Genomic DNA, 20,423 nt, shown 5'->3' on the forward strand with positions numbered 1-20,423 from the left:
GTAGTAGATTAGTTGTGGTGGTCAACCATAGGAGTGTCGAAAAAAAATCTCTCAGTTCATAAGTGGTAACATTTTTATATCCACCACTGAAGGATGGAGGTATATTCATTTTGTCATTCCGTTTGCAACACATCGAAATATTCATTTCCGACCCTATAAGGTATATATATTCATGGATCAGCGAAAAAATCTAAGACGATCTAGCCATGTCGGTCCGTCTGTCTGTTGAAATCACGCTAGAGTCTTTCAAAATAGAGATATTGAGCTGAAACTTTGCCCACATTCTTTTTTTGTCCAAAGCAGGTTGAGTTCGAAGATGGGCTATATCGGACTTTATCTTGATATAGCCCCCATATAGACCCATCCCCCGATTTAGGGTCTTAGGCCCATAAAAGCCACATTAATTATCCGGTTTTGCTGAAATTTGGGACAGTCAGTTGTTTTAGGTCCTTCAACTTTCTTCTTCAATTTGGCGCAGATCGGTCCAGATTTGGATATAGCTATTATACAGTCCGATTTCTTGATATAAGGTTTTGGGCCCATAAAAGGCGTATTTATTGTCCGATTTCGCCGAAACTTGGGACAGTGAGTTGTGTTAGACCCTTCAACATTCCACTGCATTTGGCTCAGATCGGTCCTGGATATAGCTGTCATATAGACCGATCTCTCGATTTAAGGATTTGGGGGCATAAAAAGGGCATTTATTGTCCGATGTCGCCGAAATTTGGGACAGTGAGTTGTTTTAGGTCCTTCAACTTTCTTCTTCAATTTGGCCCAGATCGGTCCAGATTTGGATATTGCTGTTATGCAGATTGATCTCTCGATATAAGGTTTTGGGCCCATAAAATGAGCATTTATTGTCCGATGTGGCCGAAATTTGGGACAGTGAGTTGTTTTAGGTTCTTCAACATTCTTCTTCAATTTGGCGCAGATCGGTTCAGATTTGGATATTGCTGTTATGAAGACCGATCTCTCGATATAAGGTTTTGGGCCCATAAAAGGCGCATTTACTGTCCGATTTCCCCGGAATTTGGGACAATGAGTTGTTTTAGGCCCTCCAGCATTCTCCTTCAATTTGGCTCAGATCGGTCCAGATCCGGATATATCTGATATAGCTGCCATATAGACCGATCTCTCGATAGAAAGTCTTGGACCCATAAAAGGCACATTTATAGTCCGATTTCGCTGAAGTGAGTGACACAGTGACTTATGTTAGGCTTTTCGACATCCATGTCGTATATGGTTCAGATCGTTTTATAGTTGGATATGGCTACCAAAAAGATCAATATTTTGCCATACAAAATTTAACAATGACTTGTACTTATTGGCTCACTCAATATCCGTGTCAAATGTGGTCCAAATCGAACCATATTTCGATAAAGCTGCAATGGGGGCATAAATAATGCATTTTTCACCGGACTATGACAAAAAGTGGTTTACATATATACCCGAGGTGGTGGGTATCCAAAGTTCGGCCCGACCGAACTTAACGCCTTTTTACTTGTTTGTTTATGGAGAACTCCAGGCGCAATATTTAAAAGTGTTATAAATTGTGTTTCCGATTTTTTTTTTAAATTGATCGATTATTGAGGGAATTGAATGGATTATCTGATCTTTTTCCCCACATGCGTTACACACAATACCATGGTAGGCAAACGTTTGTGAAACATTTTTATTTTTTGTAGTTATTAAAATTACACACAGTTGCTTTATCTTAATCGATAAACTTAAATTAACAAAAATAAAACATTTTATCTTAAATTTTGATTCCTACTTGCCTAAGAAGAAAACATGCATCATTTCCTTAAAAAATCAAAAGTAATTATCAAAAAGGTTACCTTGTACAAAAATGTATGCCTGCTCATTTCTTAACGCTAAGTGCGACGTAGTTTCCCCATGGATCCAATTGCATTTTGGAACATTTGTGTTAGTAATAAAGTGTTTAATTGAGAATTGCCGGTTGTAGCTAAATTAGGCAGTCCATTCATTGCGAGTGGGTAATTAGTCGAAAAATTAGGCACAGACAGTAAAGGGTCTTGCTTGTGTTTAGCTTTAGCATTCCTCTTGCTCGTTCTTAGTGATTGGAATCCTTCTGACGAAGAATCTTCTTCGGATTTTGATGACTCCTCGGAGGAATCAGATGTTGTTGTGTCAGAATCAGAATCATCATTCCGTTTAGCAGAAAATTTTCTCTTTTTTGCTGATGGCTTCCCGGATTTTTTTGATGTACTTTTCTTTTTGCGCTTTGTTTTGAGACTTGGAGAAGGCGAACCCACCATGGGCTGTGGCACAGTACCATTGATTTTGTTTATATTCAATGCAAAAGACTGAAATTGTTGATCCGGTTGGAAATTTTGAATTTGTTGCATACAAAACTCCATAAACAGATGCATCATTGTACCCAGATTGGCGGGATGTGGGCAAGTACGAAAACCGTGATAGGGGGCAGAGCAGTTTTTGCATATCATCTGGCATTGAAAGGATGTGTGACCCTGGAATAGAATTGAAAATTGAAAGTGAGGCAGATTTCCAAGGTCAAACGAAAACTAATTCCGGTTTTTTTGAACTCACAACTACGACAGCTGGAAATTAGTGTACCTAAGAGAAGAGTTTTTTTTTGTCTAGAGGGTTTTAAGAACAGAAATGAGGGTTGGGGGAAGTAACCTAATATGGCTTTTAGTAACTTTTGGTAGATGTCCCTACATCTAGAGAACAAGAGGATTCCTCCTCTATTGGTAAATTTTGTTGATACGATTATGAAGGTCAAGACCATATACGCAGAGGGCTCAATAAAAGATTGTTACTAGCGGAACACCATATAACGGGGTCTTTTCCCTTAGTTTTGACTAAATATTGAATTATAAAGTCTTTTCGAACACTTTTTGCAGGATTTCGGAGTGCGTTGAAAAATACCATGTCGGAAAAATGTGGGCAGATTGAAAACCACACGTCTAAAAAAACCTTCTATATATTGTCAGTGATAAACGAAGATCGAACTTAAAACAAGGGAGCGGGAAACATGGGGTTCCTCAAACAATGGGCACTATTCAATTCTCTTGGGGGCTGCTGATGAGGCATGGTATCATGCCTATAACACCACCTAAATAGGATGTATTTTTTCAGGGCCCACCACCTGGCCATTCCACCCCTATAATTGGATATATTTACCGATTTAAGAGTAGTGTAGGGTGCTTATATTTTTCAGGGCCCACTCTATTAACTCCCCCAAATGAAAGGCAACTCCCAAGTGCCAGAGTATGAATTTGATATCCAATTTCGGGCCAAATACCAAACGAATTTACCTACCATGTCAATATGGTACTTAAATGAAAGGTATAGGAGTATAGAACAAAGTTATAATGGGTTGCCCAAAAAGTAATTGCGGATTTTTCATATAGTCGGCGTTGACAAATTTTTTCACAGCTTGTGACTCTGTAATTGCATTCTTTCATCTGTCAGTTATCAGCTGTTACTTTTAGCTTGCTTTAGAAAAAAAGTGTAAAAAAAGTATATTTGATTAAAGTTCATTCTAAGCTTTATTAAAAATGCATTTACTTTCTTTTAAAAAATCCGCAATTACTTTTTGGGCAACGCAATATATCCTCGACGCGACGCAAAATAAACCAGGGAGCCATATTTAGTAGGCGTATTGCATGTCGTTTTTCTCGGATTTCCTGGATTAAAGAAGAACAGAACGTCTCTGAATTTTAGGTTTCGCGCCTGAAGGAGCGGCATAGAGTAGGGCGGCTTTTGAGCGAAGATCGCTGATGAATGCTGATCATGGTACTGAATCTGTGAACCCAACCTATAAACAGAAATTAGTCTCTATGATAACCGTATTAATGGACGTGGGCTGAGGCTGTATGTTACAGGTTGCCCAAGGCCATGTAGCTGATCTTTTTTACGGAAAGACAACACTTATGCTTGGGCTAAGGAAGTAGGACCCCGGCTTTTCAAAGAGGCTCGACTGCACTGGACACATATGGAGGCGGTATTCTGAAGGGTTAATAGTTATTGTTGTAGCCACATTTGTTACATTCTCGTTAAGCCCCTATAGGTGAGCAAGCTCGTTCGGGTTCATATTATTAACCTGTGGTCGAGCCCGGCTGCCCTCAGCTCAGCTTCTCGTTGTTTTTATTCTTGTTGTGCTCACAGCCTTCCCATGCCGGGAGGGTATGGGAAGAGAAGTAGTTGGAACGGCGTCACAGCCCTGTAATCGCTGGACAAGCCACACGATTTTCGGTCAACACATTTTTACATACCCTGATTTTTTCTACGCAAAGCCCTCCCGTCATTTCGAATTACTATGTTCATGAAATGGCTATCTGGATGAAACTGTCACCTATAAGGGATCCTTATAATGCCTGGTCGCCATCCATATATGTAGGTTGGTTGCCTTTTCCTACTCTTTTTCATTCTACTCGTTATCTTCGTCATTGTTAAGAACAGCTCAGAAGTCCGATAGTTTGACCTTGTTGAGACTTTGACTTACACGTGCCGTTTAAAGCTGCTGTCATGCTATACAAGTCATAAAACTCATGCTGAAGCTAAACAAATCGAAGTTCTTCAACAAGGTCCGAGGGTTTGGACCAGCTAGATCGTTCTGAATGGTCAGCGGAAAACTGTGGACCGCCAAGCTAAGGTACGAATGTTTAAGATGTATCACCCCTGATTTGTATTTGATGTTTCTTTCTCTCAATCACATGTATGCAGAAATTTTTTATATTTTTCAACTATATTTCAGTAGTGTCTGTGTGCCTAGATTCGTGCGCTAGGTTAGGTTGAAAACTGGGTGCGGATAGCCCCATGCCACTATGACATGCACTTGAATCAACTGGGCTACATTCTGGCCATAATCGTATAGTTCTAGGAGACTTTAATGTGCATCACGTTACATGGCATTCTCCCCTAGGTAACGACCATCGGGGCATAGCTTTGGCAGAGCAGATTGAAGGCTACACATTTTGCACTGTGAATTAGGATGGCTACACTAGAATTACGAGGAGTTGCAACAGCTCGTCAGACATTTCCATTGCATCCCATGATCTCCTGAGTGACGTAACCTGGCATGCCGTCATTTCTTTGGGAACAGATCACCTTCCCATAATTCTCATCATCGATCGACCACCCGACTTAATAACCTCTGAGTACCGTAGGTTTAACAATCAAATAAAGGCCGATTGGTTCAGAGAGTACACCTATCCCATGGCAGCCGGTTGTACGTACCGGATTAACCCGATGGAGTCCTCATCGGCAAGGGCTGCCGTCTCAGTGTACATCACACTGCTACAATAACAACAATCACCGTTTCTGTGAACTGACCGCCCCTCAAATGTTCTACTTGCCGAGAGGAAATTCCGAGACATCCATAACCCAGCAGCCGCTCGCTTTATACAAGCCGGTCGAGTACCTCAAGTGCGGCCAAATTTCCCATCGCAGGCAGTTCTCGCAGACGAGCGTGATGATTACGTTATTCGGACCCCACTAACCCCAAAATCAGCGAGCTGAATCTGGAAAGTCAATGAACATAGGCGGAATTAGTGGCTGGAATACTTGGAGCAATGGCACCGGTTTAGACAAGATGTGGTCTACAGTTAAATCACTCTCGAACCCCGGTAGACGGAATGACAGGACATTAGTCACTTTCGGCGACGTAACTGTGACTGTGGTCTCTGATCTGATGGACAGCTATCACAGTTCCCCGTGGCTCTAACTCATCCAAGGCGTGTTGGTGCTCACGACGGATTCTCTTCACTGATGCTAAAGAATCTGGATCTACCTGGAGTCGAGTACCTTGCAACTGTTCTCAACCTGTCTTGAACATTCCTATAGTACCCGATGGCTGGAAGATGGACAGAGTGATCCCGCTACTGAAGTCTTCTCTCGCCAGTAGCCAAGACGCTTGAGGAACTACTCCTTCCGAGCCTCGTTGAAGAATTCTCGAGCATCAGGTTGGACTTTGAAGCCTGCTTAGCACAACAACAGCTTTGCATGCCATCACCACGGATATTTGCCGCGGCTTCAAACAGTCCAGAACATGTGATAGGACGGTCCTCTTGGCACTAGACCTATCGAAGACATTCGACAAGCAATAACAAACTACTTGAGGACATCGCCAATACTTCGATCCAGCTAGACCTGGAAAGCTGGGTCGCGAATTATATGTGTGGTCACCAATCATTTGTGGAAGTTAGGGCAAAGAAATCGAAATACGGTAGAGTGAAACAGGGAGTTCCCCAAAGCGGGGCGATCTCTCTGCCAATGTTTAACCTCTACCTATACTCCATTCCTCCCACATGCGTGGCACATTATTGTTAGTTCGATATGCCTCCTTATATAATAAATACCTTCTTATATATAACTTCTTGGATATGAAACTGAGAATCTGATTCATACTCAAATTAAATTTTCTTATCTGCGTGGTACATTATTATCAGTTCAATATACCCCCTATATATATACAAATACCTTCTTATCACAAAGCATACACTGCTCTAACTTTTCTGTCGACGATTTTTTCTTGTCCTTTGTGGACACTTTGCTTTTTGGTAATGAATCTCCAATATCTTCTCCATCTGAATCATCGTCCAAAACAAATTTATTTTTAACCTTGCCCAAGCAAACGACGTCGTCTTCAGATTTAGTTTTCTTCTTTTTAGATTTTTTTACTTGCTTAGGAGGTTTTGGCTCCACCTCTTCTCCCTCTGAAGATGACGTCGAAGAATCAGTTTTGCTACTTTTATTTGAAGACGTTGTTGTTTTACTCTCGGCCAAAGGTTTTAATCTTATGTGTATTGGCGATTGGGCTTTGGTAATGGCTTCATTATTTGATTCCCTGGATTTTTTGGACTCGTCTTCGTCGCTTGATGATGTATCACTGGAAGACGATGAAGAACTGGAAGATGACTTTCTTTCAACTTTAATCTTTACTTGTTTGATTTTTGTAATCTTTGTGGTATCTGTATTCAAAGTTGTTGTTGTTTCATTTTTCTGTCCGCCTGTGCTTGTAGAACTCAAATCCTTTCTTACCGATTGGCAATTCGCTGAGCCAAATGGGTTTGATGTGTCTTTTAAAGGCTGACTACCACTTGCTTCAAAATTCCTGATATTGTTTTGACAGGTTTTTGGATTCTCGGCAATAGGGTCTGGTTCAGGATTTTGATCATTATTATTGTATATATTTGAAGTGCCACTGAAACCTTTTTGATTGCCACCGCACCGATTTTTGTTATTGTTGGAGTTCCATGAGTTTTTATTCCAATTTTGCTTATTTTCTCGTGCTTCGATATCAGCAAACTTTTGGAAGCCGGTATTTCTTCTGCCATTACCATAAGGCTGTTGACCACCACGCCCACCGCCATAACCACTATTAAAATTTCTGCCACCATGGTAGTTATTGTTCATCCCGCGCGAATTATTCCAATTTCTGTCTCTATTTACATTCATATTATTTTTTAAATATTTTTAACAAACTGGGAAAATATGCTCGCTCTGTTTATATTGGACATACAGGTGATCGCCAACACTGTGAATACGCATCGTAACGTAACGTATACTATTATGATAGCGTAGCAGAATATGAGGCGTTAACACCAAGTACTTAATCTGCCACTATTAAAGAGTACGAAATAATAGCAAAACTGTTGTGGTTTAATAATGAAGAAGCAGCAAATTATTATGGGTTCATAAGGATCTCTAGGCCTTTGTTATGAAGAATTGTACGTTGATATTGAGTATGAGAAACGCATGTTTCTATGAAGTGTTTTACAGATGGAGGATTATCACATTTCGGACAAGAGTGATTTAAGTTTTTATCTAGCAGGTGTCGATGCGTTGCATTGGTATGGCCCAACCTAAGAGGCTAAAAATACGAATTTTTCTCTTATCTATATTTGTTATATTTGTGAGGTAAACTGGCGTTTCATTGCTAGAATTTATTACACTGTAGTGATAATGTTGAAATAGTTTGCGATTGTTGGAGTGTTGTTTTTGAAGTTCCATAGTAATAGCCTTTTCAAATCTATTCTTTCAGCTAATGGATCTGTAATCGGCGTATTTAGCTGCGGAGTCTGCTTGTACGTTCCCGGTCAGACTAACATTCAATTAGTTTGTCGCGAATCATATTAACTGATGTCCGGAGTCAGTTTGAGGTATTGGTGACGGCTTTTAAAACTGATAAGCTGTGAGAAAAAATTATAGTCTTCTTTTCAGTAGTAATTGGCTATGCGATAAATATAGTTACACACAATTCTATAATCTTTTATCTACTTATCGAGTGGTTTGTTCTCCCACCATGCGTTTGATGTATTTTAAGAATTTAACATAATTTTTGATTAAATTATATAAATGGGCTGAGTTAAGTATCCTTTTTTGTATCTTGTTTTCACAATGTAGTTAATTTTCTTGTCCTGGTTTATTGGCCCAGTAATCTAAACTTGTAAACACCCCTTTATTATATCAGAGAAGTTGCGTACTACTCAACTCTACGAATTAACTAATTTGTATTAGTATTCCACGGGATTAGCACCATGCTTTTACTGTTTATTTAAATTGTTTCTGTAATTTCTTTTGATTGAAGCAAATAAAAATGAGTGCTGGTGCAAAAAAACTCAGCCTAAAGTTGGAGTATGGAAAAAACGGCAAGGGCAAGAATAAACAGCAGGATAAAATTGCACAGTGGGGTGTGAAAAAATTCGATCCAATTGCTCAAAGCAATGAGCCTAAAAGTAATCCCTTCCGAGGACCTAGCACTATGAAGAAATTTGATCATGACAATGGTATGAGAAAAAAATTCAATAGCCGAAAGCCATTTAAACCAAAGGCACCGCTTAACGTGAAGCCGGAGGATCCTACGCCATGGCATAAATTTAAAGACGAAATAAATAATAAACAACGCGAAGATGAACACACTTCCAAACAAGCCAATTGGGACACAGACGAAGCTAAGAAGGTTTTGCAACAACGCGAACAAAACTATCGCAAATTGTTGATGGAACAGAAACGAAATGAAGCAACTAGTTGGGAAGATTTTGGTGAAGGTAGTGAAAAGAAAGATGAAGTCGGCAAGTCCACGTCCAAAGCCAAAAACAAAAAAGAAAAACGAAAGCATAAGAAATCCAACGATGCAAACGACGAAGAAGGTCTTGTAGACACTAGCAGTCCCAAGAAACAAAAGCAATCATATGATCCAACTCCTTTAGTCGATAAGCAAACATTGAAAGATTTCGATGCCTCAAAGTTAGATTTTAAGCAAAAGGATAAAATTCGACAAATGTTGACAAAGGCTACAATGATTCGCAAAGGCTCTGTTGGAGATGCTCTAAAACACTTTCAAAATAAAAAGAAAAAACTACATAAGAATAAGTAGTTAATGCTTAAGATGTACTTATTTGGTTTTAATTTTATTTTAAATTTTATTTCTTTAAATACATTATTAGGCGAATCCACAGGCCTCGAAGCTAGAAAAATATGGCCAATAATTGATAATCAGTTCACTTGGGAAACATGGCTGCTGTTATCACTAGATACTAGTCCCTCGGTTGTTGTTGTTGTAGCAGTGTGTTATACACTGAAGCGGCAGCCCTTGCCGATGAAGAACTCCATCGGGTCAAACCAGTATGTACAACCGGCTGCAATTCCCTCGGTAATTATTCTTATATAAAATATTTGTATATATATATATATATATATATATATATATATATATATATATATATATATATATATATATATATATATATATATATATATATATATATATATATATATATATATATATATATATATATATATATATATATATATATATATATATATATATATATATATATATATATATATATATATATATATATATATATATATATATATATATATATATATATATATATATATATATATATATATATATATATATATATATATATATATATATATATATATATATATATATATATATATATATATATATATATATATATATATATATATATATATATATATATATGTACATATGTATGTTTGTTGTTGTTGTAGCCACATTTTCATGTGGAGGTGGCGATCCTCGTTAAGCTCCTGCGGGCTAGCAAGCTCGTTCCGGTCCAACAGACCGATCGCTGCGAGTACTGGATGGTCATTGGTTATTTTAAGGCGCCAATAACTCGCCTTGTCTTATGGAGCATCATAGGAAATCAATATTTGTGCAAGAGCCGATGTCGCCCGGTCTCTCATTGAGATTCTCCGCTCAATATCGCTGTTTGTCCGCGACTGTCGTTGCAGCTATTTCGTATGAAGCATACCACTATCTGCAATCTGTGGACGCGGCCGGTAGCTCGCAGCTAAGCTTCTCGTGACAGCCCAACAGATAGGACCCTAATTCTCCAGCCTGCATGGTGCTCACGGCTATCCCGTATTATGTACCAACTGCAGCAGAAGTTGAAACAAGTAAAAACGTGTTAAGTTATGCCGTGCTGAACTTTAGAGACCCACCACCATGGATATATTAACCATACTATTTTATTATAACTCCATAGTTATATCTAAATGCGTGCTGGCCTGCATCATATTTTCTTCAGGTACCGACAACTCTTATACAAGTAATAGTTTCAGCGAAATCAGACAATAAATCCGCTTTTTATGGGATTTTGACCCTAAATTGCAACATCGGTCTATATGGCAGCTATATCTATATAGTCTGATCTGGATCATATTTGGATCGGATGTCAAGAGGCTTAAAACAACTCATTATTTCAAATTTCAACGAAATCGGCTATTAAATTAAGTTTAAGGGCTTCAGACCCTTGATCAGCATATCGGTCTATATGGCAGCTATATCCTAATATCTTCCGATCTTAGCCATATTTGAATCGGGAGTCTTAAAACAACTCTCTGATTAAAATTTGAGCGAAATTGGGTTATTTATTATAAGTCTGTTATGGGCTTCAGACCTTCAGCGATCGACAGATCGCTCTATATGACAGGGCTGTCACGAGAAGCTATATTTGGGTTGGATATCAGGAGGCTTAAAATAACTCACTGTTTAAAATTTCAGAGGAATCGGGTAATAAATAAAGCTTTTATGAGTTTCAGAACCCAGAGCCATATTTCAGCGTAATCGGGTAATAAAGCTTTTTATGCCCTTTATCGGCAGATTGGTCTATATGGCAGCAATATCCAAATATGGTCCGATCTGAACCATGTTTGAGTGGAATGTCGAGAGTCTTACAATAACTAAATTTTTCAGCGCAATCGGGTAATAAATAAAGCTTTTATAGGCTTTAGACCCTTTACAGACTGATCGGTCTATATGGCAGCAATATCCAAATATGGTCTGATTTGGCCTGTTCAAGAACTTGACTTTCGTGCAGCAAAAAGACCTATTAATTTTGAAGGCTGTAGAATGATTACAACAGAGGACGGACAGAAACTCGGACGTCGTTAAATCGCCTTAGAATTTTACGACGATCCGAAATATATGTACTTTGTGGGGCCGAAAATTGATATTTCGATATGTCGGAAAAGGAATGACTAAATGAGCCGGATTTTTTCACAAAGGTAAGAAAGCTGGTACGGTGTCTATAATGGATCCGTTCCCGCACGGAATAGCTTTTAGCACCACACCGGCTGGAACATTGAGATCCCATCTGGGTGGTGTTCATTGCTGTCACGAGAAGCTTGGCTGCAAGCTACCGTGCGCGTCCACAGGTTGCGGATAGTGGGATGCTCCATATGGAGTGGCTACAACGGCAGTCGCTGACAATCAGCGGTATCGGCTCTTGTACAAATACTGAGCCGATACTTTCCACCGATTGTAAGCAGGGACCGCACGATACACGTTACCTGTTTAACTGCCCAACCAGACCCACTCGACTCAGACTCAGATCCTTGTGGACGCACCCCATCTTAGTCGCAGATTTCCTGGGTCTTGGCACTCAAAAGAATCAGCCAACCAGAGTGCCATGCTCTATTTTATGCTTTTGGAACAATGGGCACCTTTGAACTATGGGAATTCTTCTGTTGGAAGGTGGTGTATGGTGTGTGGTCAGAAGGGGATTGAATGCACTCTACTCCTGTCGCAACTCGATGAGGAGTTAGGGTCTCCGATCGGGATCTATATACTGCAAACTACATTGAGTTCCTTGGAATTGGGCAGTCATATAGGCTTTTGGACGAGGTAAGCATCTTCCAGGCAGAGGTTTTAGCGACCCTAAAGGCACTGTTGATGAGTCGATGCAAATGCTGCTAGCTTATCAGACTGTCACAATACACATACGTCGACGGCAGGATGCCCCTTAAGCATTAGTGAACCTCTGGGCTGGGATTGGTAAGACGATGCAAAGAGCTTCTTCAAACCATGGGGAAGGCTGTCTGGCTCTGCTGCCATCAAGGGGTGGTGGGAACGGAGCTGGCCAAGTATGTAGTGCAGATAAGAGCAGAATGTTGGTGCTGACGACCTTTTCCAACACGTCTTATTTACTAGATAATGGCTAACTATGCGCTTTGAAATCTATATAGGCAAACTTTTTAACATTTTGTTGACAAACCATATGCTTGCTTGGCAGTCCCTTAATGGCACAACATACGGAATAGTTATGCCAATTTTAATTAATTGGATTATTGCAAGAATAGTCGAAGACAAGTGATAGAAAGCTGCATGTGCTTACACTCAGTGTTAGTTAACTTTCAAACGTTGAACAGTTCATAGTTGTCCTAAGAAAAGAAAAAACAACAAAAAATACCTTAAAGGGTCCAACGGCAGTTTTAGAGCTAGACACAATGAATTGTGGTTACATGTATGAGGTGCGTCGAAAGACTGATGATATCGACGAGGAGTTACGACAAAGAAACGAAAATCTTAAAAGACATATATCGGAGGAGGAAGAAGACGATACAGATGTATGGGAGGTACCACAAGAGAGTTTTGACAATGCCTATGAACAAGTGATAAATGAAATGGAATTTAATGAGACAATCAATGACAAGGCCAAAAATGATATAGGCTTCACAGTGGTAAGCCATAAAGGTGAAGAGAGTAAAGAATTGTCAGGATGTCCCCCTCAAAAGATACACTTAAGTTTGAGTGCTGAACAAATTTCTTTAAAGTTGTTGCCGCAGCAGAACTTGGAACATTTTAAAAAATCCATTAAACAGCAAACAATCAATAAATCAATCAATACGGAAACGGATATAAAAAGGCCAGTGACCGTGGTTAATACCGCAAGTGAAACAAGCATATGTGCAACCGCCCTTAACTGCAGTGGTAGCAGTGGCAGCTTAACTACCACCACCACCACAACAACCAATAGCAGTGTCAAATGGAAAAACGTTAAAATAAATAAAGAAAAACCAGACTGCGAACATGAGAGAAATAAAAAGCCCTTTGCCTTGGGTATTATATCGATAAATAACTTAGTTGAGCCACAAAAATCAAGCAAAACTATAGAAATTCATAATAATGAAATTCTGCTAGCAAAAGCATCCGAAATAAAACTGAGTTCTTTGAAGCCAGCAACAACAACAACCCTGGCCCCCACTGAAGGTAGTGGATCAACAGGTGCAAAATCTTTTAACAAAATTCTAAATACTAGGCGTAAATTTTCGTTGGGCTCTTCATCGTTTCGCTTTAAAAAGCCTGCCGACATGAACGAGTTGCCCAAGTGTTGGCCAGTGCCGAATTATGAGATAACCTTAAATGATATACTCAGTCCAGCTATTTCTGAACACAGTTTCAGTTCTAGTGCCGGAATTTTAACATACGAGAATCCAATTAATGTTAGCGACAAAAGTACTAATCCATTTAGATTTGAAGATGGCAATGCAAAGAGCATCTTGCTAGAGCGGCGAGAACAACGAAATCCTTCTATTTTAGTTACACAAGCTTCATCCTCATCTTCGTTGACACTGAAACGTGCCTCGATAAAAAGTACATCTTTGGAAACTTTTGATACAGCATCTTCTGTGTCAAGGTGAGTGATTGTCATAGAAGAAAACTGTAATTAGCGCTTGAGTAGCCATAAGTCTGTGGAAAAAAGGTAGAAAACAAGAAATCAAGATCCTAGATCGGTTTATATGCCAGCTATACAAGGTTATGTCCAGATTTGCGCCAAACTTAGCACTGTTATTGTAAGTCATAACAATTGCGCCCTCTAGCGGCTCAAGAATCAAGATCCAAGATCGGTTTAGATGGCAGCTATAACAGGTTATGAACCGATTTGAATTATACTTAGCACAGTTGTTGGAAATGATACCAAAACATCACGTGCAAAATTACACCCAAATCGGAAAAGAATTGCGCCTCCTAAGAGCTGAATAAGTCCAGACCCCAGATCGGTTTATATGGCAGCTACATCAGATTATGAACCGATTTGAACCAAACTTAAGGTTATAAACCGATTTGAATTATACTTAGCTCAGTTGCTGGGAATCATAACAAAAAACCTCATGTAAATTTTCAGCCATATCGGATGAGAATTGCGCCCTCTAGCGGCTCAAGAATCAAGATCCAAGATCGGTTTAGATGGCAGCTATAACAGGTTATGAACCGATTTGAATTATACTTAGCACAGTTGTTGGAAATGATACCAAAACATCACGTGCAAAATTACAGCCAAATCGGAAAAGAATTGCGCCCCCTAAGAGCTGAATAAGTCCAGACCCCAGATCGGTTTATATCGCAGCTATATCAGGTTATGAACCGATTTGAACCATACTTAGCATAGTGGTGGGAAGTGATAACAAAACACCACGTGCAAAATCTTAGTCAAATCGCATGAGAATTGCGCCCTCTAGAGGCTCAAGAAGTCAAGACCCAAGATCGGTTTATATGGTAGCTATATCAAAACTAGGAACAATTTGGCCCATTTACAATCCCAATTTCAAGTGAATAGCTTTACTCCTTCGAAAGTTAGCGTGCTTTCGACAGACAGACGGACGGATATGGCTAGATCGACTTAAAATGACATGACGATCAAGAATATATGTACTTTATGGGGTCTTAGACGCATATTTCGAGGTGTTACAAACATAATTATGAAATTAGTATACCCCCATCCTATGGTGAAGGGTATAAAAATATTAATAAGGGAAAGCTTTCGCGGTGAGTTAACGAAAAATGCGGGAAGATATTCTTCATTGTGTTCACTGTGTTTTATTTTAGTCCCTTTCAATGCAAGTCAAATGTTCCGGATAGAATATTAGTGCAAGGTTTTACTGGTAAGTTATCGATAGGATGCGATAACAGATAATAATAAACAATTTATCGTTATTTGCAATATATAGTTCTAAAATAAAACACAGTGGTCTTAAAACTAAAGTTTCTTCGACAAGGAATACGGCGAGGAATATTTTTGTAAAATATTTTAACCCTTAAGCGACTTAATGAATGGTTTTTTTGATCTCGATCTTTAAAAGGGGGTTTGAAGAAGTTCATAATTCTTCAAAACGCGATTGTACTTACTTTTATATTTAGTTGGCTGTCACAGAACGTTTGTTCTACTAGGTGACTTCAGCATAGATTTTAAAGCGTCTAGATCTTCTAAACTCCTTCACCAATTTCTGATTCTCCACCTTGTCATTCCGCCGAAGTTTTGGTTGTTGTTGTTGTAGCCACATTTTCATATTGAGGTGGCGATCCTCGTTAAACTCCTGTAGGTGAGCAAGCTCGTTCCGGCTCAAAGGACCGATCAGCTGCGAAAACAGGTTATTTAAAGGCGTCAATAATCCGCCTTGTCATATCGATCATCATAGGCATTCAGTATTTGTGCAAGAGCCAGTGCCACCTGACCTCTCACTGAGACTCTCCGCTCGATACCGCCGATTGTTGGCGACTGCCGTTGCAGCTACTCCATATGGAGGATACCACTATCAGTAACCGGTAGACGCGCCCGGTAGCTTGCAGTTAAGCTTCTCGTTATAGCAATGAACACCACACAGATGGGACTTCAATGCTCCCGCCTGTATGGTACTCACATCTTTCCCGTGCTGGGGGAGTTTAGGTCTTCCCCATTTGCATACACCATCATGTTAGTTTTCAAATGTCATCATTACTGACCTTTGAGTAGGCCAACATTGTCTTAAAGCCCTTGTTTCATTTTGTTATTAGTTATGGTATACGCAGATTGCTCTGAAGTATCTTTTTCTCAAACACTCCAAGCACGCACTCTGCAGCTTTCACAAGTACCCATGTTACGAAACCATATAACAAAACGGGTTGTTGTCAGTGGCTTGTAAGTGTATATTTTGTCTGTTGACAGGTGGCTTTGCTCTTGAACTACCTGCTTAATACAAAGATTTTATTAGTCAATATTATTTTTCGTCTTACATACTTCAAACTGGTGTCTATCTTTGGTTTTGTTGTTATTTTTGTAGCAGTGTGTTGTACACTGAGGCGGGTATTGCTTTGGAAACTATTCGTCAAGGGGTATAATAGATTTTCACGTGTAATGTTGAAGGGCTTTTAAAACTTTCAATAGAGGTTTTTGAAACTATGAAGCAAGGCTTTTAAAACTATGAAGCAATGCTTTTGAAACTATCCGCCAAGCAAGCAAGGCTTATGTAACAATATTTGGAAAATTTGGAGGAAGGACATTAGAAGATTTGTGCTGAGATTCTCAAGGGAAACAGTGGAATAAAAATTGCTGTGAGTAAATAAAGGCATTGGAGACCGCCTATGGTGCTGAACATCTGGGTTCGAATGTTCATGGTAGTATGTTTGCATTTGCAAGAAAGGCATTTAAAACTATTATGCAATATCTAATGTCCAGTACTGTATTACCGATATCTTCTTATATATCAAAATAAATTTGTGTGTTGTTTGTAGGTTTGTTTGTTTGTGCGTTCTTTATTGACTCAGAAACTCCTGAACCGATTTTCTGAAATTTTCACAGGTGGTGCATAATGTTCCTGTGGTAAAAATGATGAGGGGGGGGGGGGCGTACCCTCCCCTTACCCTAATTTTCAGAAACGCTAGATTTCGGAGATGGGTGGTGCGATTTAAGCGAAATTTTGTGTGCTCTCTTATAGTAACCTACAAACAAAACTTTGGTATACAAATTTCGGATGGGGTACATAGGGTGGGGAGGGGGCGCCCACCCCAAAACCTACCAAATATATATATATATACACCAATCACTACAATATGGGATTCAAATGTAAACGTATCTGGTACCTGGATTAACATTAAAACCGTATCTGCCATCCAATTGTCGGCCCCAAAAGTTTGGGGTACCACCCCAAGCCATCGGACATATTTACCGACCATGGCAATATGGGACTCAAATGAAAGACATTTGCGAGTAAAATACGAATTTGGTATCTAAATTTGGGACAAAGTTTCTGGTGACCCACCCCTTCCCAAAAACACCCCCCAAAAAGGACTTATTTACTAACCATGGCAATATGGTGCTTAAATAAAAGGTATTTGAGTGTAGAATACGAATCTAATATCCAGATGTGGGACCAAGTGTTTGGGGGGCCGCCCATCCCCGAGAACATCCCCCAAAGAGGACAAATTGAAAGGTCTTTGGAAGTAAAGCACGAATCTGATATCAATGTTCGGGAAAAGTATATATGGGGCCATCCCACCCCCATAACACCACCCAAATAGGAAGTATTTGCTGACCATTGCAATATGAGGCTCAAATAAGAGGTTTTTTAGAGTAGAACACAAGATTGATATAAATTTTCAAAGTCAAGTCACTGAGTGGCCGCCGCATCCCCCAAACTGGTCATGTTTGCTGACTATGGAAAAATGGAGCTCAAATCAAGGGTATTTGGGAGTAGACCATGAATCTGACATCAACATTCGGCACCAACTGTCTAGGGGACGTCCCATCACCATAACAACTACCAAGTATAATGTATTTGCTCACCAAGACAATTTGGGTCTTCAAGACAGTGGAGCTTTATATTCATATTGTAGTTTTAGGGCCCATACCTTAAACTGGGCATATTTGGTTGCCCAAAAAGTAATTGCGGATTTTTCATATAGTCGGCGTTGACAAATTTTTTCACAGCTTGTGACTCTGTAAATGCGTTCTTTCTTCTGTCAGTTATCAGCTGTTACTTTTAGCTCGCTTTATTGTAGTTTTAGGGCCCATACCTTAAACTGGGCATATTTGGTTGCCCAAAAAGTAATTGCGGATTTTTCATATAGTCGGCGTTGACAAATTTTTTCACAGCTTGTGACTCTGTAATTGCATTGTTTCTTCTGTCAGTTATCAGCTGTTACTTTTAGCTCGCTTTAGAAAAAAAGTGTAAAAAAGTATATTTGATTAAAGTTCATTCTAAGTTTTATTAAAAATGCATTTACCTTCTTTTAAAAAATCCGCAATTACTTTTTGGGCAACCAATATTTGCTGGCTTTTTCAATAGGGGGTTTAAGTGAATGGTATTTGAGATTAGAAAACGAATTTGTATTCCAATTTTAAGACCAATGGCAATATGGGGTTCAAGTATGTGAGAATAGAGCACGTTGCTGATATATTTTCTGGGCCCCTAAATCGGGCACATTTACCGACCATGTCAGTGTGGGGCTTAAATGAAAGGAATTGGGGGGGTAGAGCAAGAATTCATACCCACTTACGGGACCAATTTTCTGAGGGTCTACCCCTTTCCCAAAATACCCCACAAACAGCTATATTTTACTGACCATCGCAATATTGGGGTTAAAATAAAGGTATTTGGGAGTAGAATACGAATTTGATATCCAAATGTAGGACCATGTATTTAAGGCATCACCCCATCCCCAAAATACCCCCCAAAGGTTAAAAATTTTTTGACCATACCATATGTGGCTCAAATGCAAGATATTTGAGATTAGAAAACGAATTTGATAACCAATTTGGGGCCATGTGTTTGGGGGAACTCTCATCTTGTAAACTCCCCTTAAGCCAATGCCAATATGGCAATATGAGGTTTAAATAAATGGTATTTGAGAGAAGAGCACGATGCTGATATTTTTTCAGGGCTAAGTGTCTGGGGGACCACCTTACCCCCGAAAACACCCCTTAATTAGACATCATGAGAATATCGGGCTAAAATAAAGTATTTTAAGAATGGAGTACACCTTGTCTCCAAACTAAAATTCGTAGACCAATAAAGATCATATGGGATTCAGACAAAGTCGCTTATATCGTTAAACTGTTAGTCAAAGATATACTAATTTCGTAGCATGGTATTTCACTAAAAGTTCTTTAATTGTCGAAAATAAATATTCAAACGGAAATTTTGTTTAATATAAAGTAAAAGAAGGCGCAGCAGCTAGTACATAAATATAATCACCAAGGCAAATGGGATCAACGATGTGAAAAAAGTCCGATTTCTTATTTTTGCACTCCGGATCTAGATTCACTTTGTCATGCCATTTAGCAAGATCTTGATACTTTGGCAATATATTTCGAGTTTGTCTGAAAGAGATCACCTTTGGGATAGTCACGGATTGTTACTCGCTAATATTGATTTTAACCAATAGAAACATCAATAGCCCTATACTAATGTAGAGGGTAGAGTAAACGTACATACTGGTTGTTATTTCCATTACGTAATGTATTGGGTTGCCCAGAAAGTAATTGCGGATTTTTCATATAGTCGGCGTTGACAAATTTTTTCACAGCTTGTGACTCTGTAATTGCATTCTTTCTTCTGTCAGTTATCAGCTGTTACTTTTAGCTTGCTTTAGAAAAAAAAGTGTAAAAAAAGTATATTTGATTAAAGTTCATTCTAAGCTTTATTAAAAATGCATTTACTTTCTTTTAAAAAATCCGCAATTACTTTTTGGGCAACCCAATATTATACTTTGTTAATTTGATGCTGGTCGGGGGTGCGTTTCCCAACAACATCTCTGGTCTGTATTTCCTTCTTCTTCTCTCTCTCAGTCAGGACTGTTCTTAACTCTAAGCTAGAAATATTTATAATTTTCATTACAATTAAATAAATAATAGACAGTACAAGGTCATATTCTTATTTCTTCGATTCTTTTGATTCTTTTATTGAATACAAATACAGTTCATGATTTGTATGAAATTATGACATGATGTTGTAAGTTTTCTTTTTGTTTTTGTTTTTGCGAAAAAGCAAGCATGAAATAAATAAATAAATAAATAGATGAAAAAACGCACGCTTAGTCTCTGAATTAAAGGAGAGCAAAAAACATAACTAAAAACGTATTAAACTATTAAGAACAATAATGGAAACTAAATACAATGTACCTAAACCTATGCTAAAATTACAAAACATTCACCCTACATTGAAAAATCTACAATAAAATTTAAAACCACAGTTGATTGCTACTGTTCCCGCACAGCGGTACTCGACTAGATGGTGACTTCTCCGACTTGACCTCAGAGCCAGGAAAATGGATAGCCTAGGTACACAGTATATACACATTTATCCTATGGAGAGAGAAAGAGACAGAGAGAGAGAGGGAA

General features: G+C 38.9%; 4 protein-coding genes across 6 annotated transcripts in view; 2 read left to right on the forward strand and 2 right to left on the reverse strand.

The window, feature by feature from the left end:
- Positions 1–1,709: 1,709 nt before the first annotated feature.
- Positions 1,710–7,494, reverse strand: LOC106086212 (protein mushroom body miniature). Its single transcript, XM_059365477.1, has 3 exons — positions 6,469–7,494; positions 2,041–2,492; positions 1,710–1,713 (listed from the first exon to the last, which is right to left on the reverse strand). The coding sequence occupies exons 1-3, from the start codon at positions 7,444–7,446 to the stop codon at positions 1,710–1,712; spliced, it is 1,434 nt and encodes a 477-aa protein (XP_059221460.1). The 5' UTR covers positions 7,447–7,494.
- A 994-nt stretch (positions 7,495–8,488) lies between these two features.
- Positions 8,489–9,384, forward strand: LOC106086200 (uncharacterized). Its single transcript, XM_013250768.2, has one exon. It carries the CDS (start codon positions 8,588–8,590, stop codon positions 9,365–9,367), a length of 780 nt encoding a protein of 259 aa, XP_013106222.1. The 5' UTR covers positions 8,489–8,587; the 3' UTR covers positions 9,368–9,384.
- Positions 9,385–12,650: 3,266 nt separating this feature from the next.
- Positions 12,651–20,423, forward strand: part of LOC106086205 (uncharacterized) — a 49,717-nt gene continuing 41,944 nt past the window's right edge. Inside the window, exon 1 of the mRNA XM_013250773.2 lies at positions 12,651–13,964. Within this exon, the coding sequence (XP_013106227.2) occupies positions 12,775–13,964 (1,190 nt within the window). The 5' untranslated portion in view covers positions 12,651–12,774. The remainder of the gene's footprint in view (positions 13,965–20,423) is intronic.
- The window catches only part of LOC106086207 (tau-tubulin kinase homolog Asator), a 121,042-nt gene continuing 120,572 nt past the window's right edge, over positions 19,954–20,423 (reverse strand). For all 3 annotated transcript variants that reach the window (XM_013250775.2, XM_013250776.2, XM_013250777.2), the window contains one exon: positions 19,954–20,387. The gene's annotated coding sequence lies outside the window, so the exon portion shown is untranslated. The remainder of the gene's footprint in view (positions 20,388–20,423) is intronic.

The sequence above is a fragment of the Stomoxys calcitrans genome, chromosome 3 (assembly GCF_963082655.1).
Source record: "Stomoxys calcitrans chromosome 3, idStoCalc2.1, whole genome shotgun sequence".
Classification (NCBI taxonomy): Eukaryota; Metazoa; Arthropoda; class Insecta; order Diptera; family Muscidae; genus Stomoxys; species Stomoxys calcitrans.

What these genes read in the sequence shown, in the direction of transcription:
- LOC106086200 (XM_013250768.2), top strand. Translation starts at nt 8,588, where the DNA reads ATGAGTGCTGGTGCAAAAAAACTCAGCCTAAAGTTGGAGTATGGAAAA.
- LOC106086212 (XM_059365477.1), bottom strand. Translation starts at nt 7,446, where the DNA reads ATGAATGTAAATAGAGACAGAAATTGGAATAATTCGCGCGGGATGAAC. An exon ending in GTATGCTTTGTGATAAGAAG is followed by an intron (nt 2,493 to 6,468) that starts GTATTTGTATAT and finishes ATTCTATTCCAG; the next exon opens with GGTCACACATCCTTTCAATG.